The 6,728-nt window shown below is 30.6% G+C and overlaps 1 protein-coding gene across 1 annotated transcript; it reads right to left on the minus strand.

Moving 5' to 3' along the window:
- Positions 1-276: 276 nt before the first annotated feature.
- On the minus strand, positions 277-1,026 carry LOC149169223 (uncharacterized). Its single transcript, XM_089427043.1, has one exon. It carries the CDS (start codon positions 927-929, stop codon positions 516-518), a length of 414 nt encoding a protein of 137 aa, XP_089283169.1. The 5' UTR covers positions 930-1,026; the 3' UTR covers positions 277-515.
- Positions 1,027-6,728: the final 5,702 nt, after the last annotated feature.

Raw genomic sequence — 6,728 nt, forward strand, 5'->3', positions numbered from 1 at the left:
ATATGCCTATCTTAGATTTTAATAAACTAGTGATCCAACCACCCACCACAAGCCTATACAATCCCTGCATTTATGGCCTAATATTTGTTAACTGTTGAAAATACTGGAATCAGATTGAAAGAAAAGTTCTACTGAGTTCAAATTTAATCATGGCATTAAATTTGGACTGTACTAAACGTTTAACGTAATATCTAAAATGATTTTTCGAGGATTCAAGGATTCAGTGCCTTTTTCTCCCTGGATTTGACATATCAAAAGTTATTCTAAGCACTGAGATGTTCAAGAATTCACAATCTTTTTCTCTCTGGCGTTAACATAAACAATGCTATATACTTCCATAATAATTTAGATGGTCTGATAATATCAAAAGATCTACTTTAACAACCTGCAGGCATATATAATACCACCATCTTCTAGGCTGAGCCACAATCCATTATCACATTCATATAACTTTCCAGGTTACACATCTTATCTAAAAGTATAGTTTAATGGCTACTGGAATATGAGATTTGCACTCAAAGTGATCCGTCCAGCCCTTTTCCCTTATCTTCTTCCTCTGCAAGGAGTTGGTCAGGGAAAAGGAAATTGTTAATGGCGAAGTTGCGCTTGTCTATATGAGAGCCTGCAACAGGCAAACCATATTCCTGCAGTAACAAGTCCAATCTCCACTCAGGCATCGCTTCATAATCAGCCTTACTATATGTGGGATAATGTAAAGGCATACGATGGAAAACCGGAAATGCTGACTCCTTTGGTAATATTCCTTCTAACTTTTCCATGCCTTGTGAACAAGAACAGCGCAGTTTCCAACTGGACATTTGCCTATTCTTCATCTCAAGAATTACTGGGGACATCGCCCTTGCTTCACCATGGAAAGGCCATTGAAGTACTGTTGCTGCTGTTCTCAGCTGGGACGCCTGCATTGCCATTATTGCTAGTGCCTCTGCCTGTGCCGATAGTTAAACCAAGGGGAGAAATAAATGAAAATTATACCACAAGCACCCCCTCCAACGGAGGGCAACTTCTTCTGATATATGGTGATGTTAAGCAGGAGTGATAGGCTCCCTCATCTTGATGGATTCATTGGCTGCCACACACATCTTGTCCTCGATGCCTTACCCAATTACTACGTGCGTTGTAACTATTGGAGTATGCTGACAAGGTCACCTTTTGTTGTCATGTCTACATAGAATTTTTGTATAGATGTGAATTTTCCTTTCTTAAAAGTTGATTGGAGTTTTAATTATGTGGGTGGGATAGAATGTTTTACTTAAAATATTATATTTATAATATATTTAAATTTTTTTAAATTATTTTATTTTATATATAAACTTTTTTTTTATATTACTTTATATATGAATTACTTTAGAGGGGACAATGTTATTTTTTGTTTTTTATTTTTTTTTTGTTTTTTTGTTTTTTTAATTCTATATTACTTTATATATGAATTACTTTAGAGGGGACAATGTTATTTTTTGTTTTTTATTTGTTTTTTTGTTTTTTTAATTCTATAGGGACAATGTTACTTTTTGTTTTTTTGACAAGGTTATTTTTTTTTTAATTCAGAGAGGCAAGGTCACTTTTTGTTTTTTTGGTTTATTTGTTTGCGTTTGTTTTTTGTTTTTAAATTTAATTTTTTTGTTTTTAAATTTAATAGAAATTTTAATTATGTAGATGAGAGACTTTTTAATTATTAATAATATTTTAGAGTTTATATACATAATTTTTTTTTATATAAATATTAAATATAAATTTAATATTGAAATAAATAAACTAAATTTTTATTTTCAAAACTTTTTTGAATTACTATATATATAAACAAATTTTATTTTACTCTATATATGAATTACTTTACCTTTTATATATAAATTTTCCTTTTTTATATCCCTTTATATGAATTACTTTACTTTATATATATAAATTTTACATATATATAAAATTGATATTGAAATAAATAAATTAAATTTTTATTTTATTTTTTTTAGTAAAATTTTTTTTTAAATTAGTATAGATTTGTTTTAATTTGGAATTTGAGGGATTAAATTTGATGAGAGATTTAAATCTTTGTAGATTTGGTCCCTCTTAACCTTTAATAAACTCGTGTTTAAAATGAATATCTATATATATATATATATATATATATATATATAGATATAGTTACAGTGGAATCGGCAACTGGAGCAGCCTGGCAACTCACGTAACACAGGTTGATTTTGACCGCTACCACTATAACCCCTAAGAAACTGTGCCCGTCCCTCTCCATAGCTTCTGGGTTAGTCTGGGGGATTTTACCACTATAGCCCCTAAGAAAATGTGCTCGGCCCTCTCCACAGCTTCCGGGTTAGTCCGGGGGATTTGAACTCGCGTAACAAGGGGTCCCCTCTCCACAGCTTCCGGGTTAGTCCGGGGGATTTGAACTCGCGTAACAAGGGGTCCCCTCTCCACAGCTTCCGAGTTAGTCTGCAGGATTTTCCGCTACCACTATAACCCCTGAGAAGCTACGCCCGCCCCTCTCCATAGCTTCCCAGTTAATCCGGGGGATTTGAACTCGTGGCCTTCAGTACGAAGCCCACCTTTCTAAGGAACTTCACCACAATGTGATTACCAACTCGCCTACCCCGTAAGGCTATATATATACATAGTTTTTCATTATAACTTAAATTTGCAATTTCAACCTATCTTTATCTTTATCTTTATTATATATATATATAAATGAATGACTTAAAATATTTTATTTGTAATTTAAATTTTTTTAATTGTTAATAATGTTTTATAAATCTTCATTTTATTATTCGTATCTCCTTTATATAAATATTAAATATAAAGTTAATAATGAAATGAATTATCTTTATTTTAAGTATATATGTGAAAGAACATTTTACTTAAAATATTTTATTTGTAATTTAAAGTTTTTTAATGATTAATAATATTTTACAATTTTTTTTTGTTATTAATATCTCATTTATATAAATATTAAATATAAAGTTAATAATGAAATGAATGAATTAATTCTTTAGTTTAAGATTTTTTAAATTATTTTATATATAATATACTTTATTTTATATATGAATTACTTTATTTTATATATATAATTTTTTTATATATATATATATATATAATATATATATTAAAAGTTGATATTGAAATGAATTAATTAAATCTTTTTATAAGTTTTTTTTAATTACTTTATATATAGAGAAAAAGAGAGTTGATGTTGGAATATTTTATTTAACATGAAATATTTTATTTTATTTTGGAATATGACTTTTAGAATTTTAATTTACTTATCAATAATTAATACTTAATGGTAAGTATTTAATCTTCATAAATTATGCTAGAATAATATTCTAAGTAGTATTCACATATGAAAGGTTGAGATTCTCAAATGTAGTTATGCTTTTCATGCTCTTTTAATTAAATTAATTAATTAAAAAATGTCATATTCATGGTTTTTTTTTGCATGTGGTATTAGAAAACCATGGTATTGGCCAATAGTATTGTAAATGATTTCTTTTAATATACATGCACTCTATTTGACTCATATATTAATGTCTTTTTCCAATAATAATGATAAATATTTTTATTTTTTATAATTTTGACAATGTGAGATGTATAATGAATTACCAATCATTTAATTTACAGGGCAACATTAATCATATTTTACACATCTCCCTCTATTATTCTTATAAAGAAGTAACATATCAGAGGTTGAGATTCTCAAACATAGTTATGGTTTTCATGCTCTTTTAATTAAATTAATTAATTAAAAAAAATGTCATATAAACATGATTCATGGTTTTTTTTTGGCATGTGGTATTAGAAAACCATGATATTGGCCAATAGTACTGTGAATGATTTCTTTTAATATACATGTATTTGTCTATTTAACTCATTTATTAATGTTTTTTTTATAATAATAATGATAAATGTTGGTTATTTTGTTTTTCGTCTTTTGTTTTTTTTTTTTGTTTTTTTGACAATGTGAGATGTATAATGAATTACCAATCATTTAATTTATAGGGCAATATTAATCATATTTTACACATCTCCCTCTATTATTCTTATAAAGAAGTAACAAGCAATTGCACCAGATGTTGCAAAGGAAACACCGTAAGTCGACAACATATGGAGAAAGAGCATAGATAAATACATATGTGATATGTTACAATTTGAGTGAGAGAAATCTTAATATTATTCAATAAGGTCTTGAAATCCGATGTTAGACAACAAATATTTGCTACAATGTACACACTATGTTACTTGAACATGTCACAATAGGGAGGGATTTGCTCAGATGTATTATATGCTAACAACCATGGATATTGCAATGGTTAGCTCACGTGATATGCTATGTTTGATTTTCACTCCAACAAATTTATCTCATCATGAATTAAATACATAAAAAATTAAATTCCTCTGAAGACAATTATGTAGGAGTCAACCAAATGCAATTCATGCTTCTTCTTCTTCTTCTTTTTTTTTTTTTCTTCCAGGAGAGAGAAAATTTAACTGTCTCCCTAATTTTTTTTTCTCTTGATTGATCTTCTTTCCTTGAACGACTGACCATTATGAACATCCGAGGTAGAAATCATATGTTTCCTTCATTTATTGCTAGATAAGGAAAGAAACATGATGCTGCTTGTACAATCCAGAATGTTCAAAGAGAAAAAGGTGTGTCTAACAATCAAATAACGAACTAAACCAATATCTCCCTACATTTCTCACAAAAGTGGAAATTTTTGTGGTGATGCATCCTAATGCTTAGACATGCATGTCAAGCTTGCACGAGAGAGCATATTTCTCCTGTTAATTACAATTCTTGAGTCACATAGTTTCTTCCATTAAGAGTAAAAGCATGACTTGATAATTTAGTGCAAGGATAAGAATGGACAACTAGCAAACATTGAATTCAACTTATTCAACAAACATATATACAGAGTGAAGCATCTTTAAGTTAATTTTGATCAAGGAGGGAATTCTTTCTAGCCAAAATAATAAACTCCACATTGCATATTAAATGAAAATAATCCCTGTATGTTGCTTGAAATATTAGATTAATATTTGTGAAGTTTGGAACTCATCCTCACTGATAAAAATCACTGCAGCTGATCAAAACCTTAATAAAAACCCCACCGAATTTGTTCATGTTTTAGTTGCACAAAAAGATTAACACGTTCATTCATAGTTTTAAATTCAAGAACATACTGAATTTTGAAATCAAACTTTCTATTAAAGTAACTGGAGGGGAACGCAACACTTGCATCCAAAAAAAGAACTTAGGGCTTGATATCATGTGTCACATCTTTCTCTGAACCTTTCCCACTTGCCCATGCATGACTCATGCCTCTACCAAATCCCAAATTTGAAATCAAAATAAAAGTGACACAACACTTCACATGGAACCAAGTATGATTTTTTCTAATAACAAGATGCATCATGGATTAAACATTTGCAAATACCTATCTCCCTAATGATATTGTCATTCACATTGCAACCAAAATGGTTCCAACTATTCCATCTACAACCCATAAATCAATTGTAAAATACCTTAGTTAAAAACCCACCTCATATAACCCCTCCATAATTAAAATATGTGCCTTTTTGGATTCCAGATCTCACCCCATGGGATGTGTTCAAATTTGGACATTAAGTTACATTGGCCTAAGAATTCTTGAAAATATACAAATTGAACAAAATGTTGTTTACAATTAGGTCCAACATTCACTTTTGTGTTGATAATTTTATGAAATGGTTTGCCAAGTTCAATAAGTTCCTCTTCAGTACATTCCCAGAGTGAATTTCTCAGGTGCAAAGCCTTGGAAGGTGGTTGCGTGTAACGAAACTGTGGTTGTCTAGTTGTGGCTGCCATTTGCTCAAGAAACTTTGGGGAGGGGTTTTAACCCTTGACCGTAAAACAAACCGTCCAAAAGAAGATTTTGAGCAAGGGTTTCTGGTTAGAAAATGTAAGGAAATAACTTTTTTAAACTTATTTTCTTGAAGCTTGATACTTGCTTGTGAATATTTATATTATTTTATGTTCCTTTAGTTAGACCCTTTTCATCAAACAATATCAAGAGATAACAACAAAAAAAGAGGACACAAAAATAGGCTTTCTGCCAGGGCAAAACCCCTCCAAGGAGAAAACCCGAAAACTCTTCTCTTCTTAGAATCTGTTTCAAATGAGATACAAGGACCCAATCCCTAGACCAAGTTATTCTCCTAGTATGAAGTCAATACTTCCTCAAGTCTTTCTTAAATTTGCACCAAACTGCTACACACTGCAATTTCGATATACCAGCTACAACATTGCTACACAACTTGCAACTTCGACCTGCAAATTCAGCCCTGCAACTCCTTAAGAAACACTAACTTAACCTCCTTCTGGGACCTTCGAAGAGAAATAATTCTCTTCCTAAGGTCAATGAGGTCAAGATAGAGTTTCCTCCCTTCCAGCTACTAGTTTCTACACTTCATCTTACTACAACTCAGTCTTGCAACTTTGGCCTCTTCCTGTAGCTCAGAAACCCTATATTTTTGCACGTGTGAGAGATATATAGCCCCAAAACCAAGAAAATTCACCCTTCTTCCTTCTCCTTGACCTTCACTCTCTTTCTCTAGCTTCCTAGGTACAGATTAATTTTTTTCTTTAGATATCGAACTTATGAGTGAGTGTGTCTCCAAATGAAGTCGAATCACTCTTTATATAGCCTTCTCAAGGGGTCAAATTC

This window comes from Pinus tabuliformis, chromosome 4_2, assembly GCF_031772625.1.
Source record: "Pinus tabuliformis cultivar Carrire ecotype Pingquan chromosome 4_2, CPIR1, whole genome shotgun sequence".
In the NCBI taxonomy this organism is placed as follows: domain Eukaryota; kingdom Viridiplantae; phylum Streptophyta; class Pinopsida; order Pinales; family Pinaceae; genus Pinus; species Pinus tabuliformis.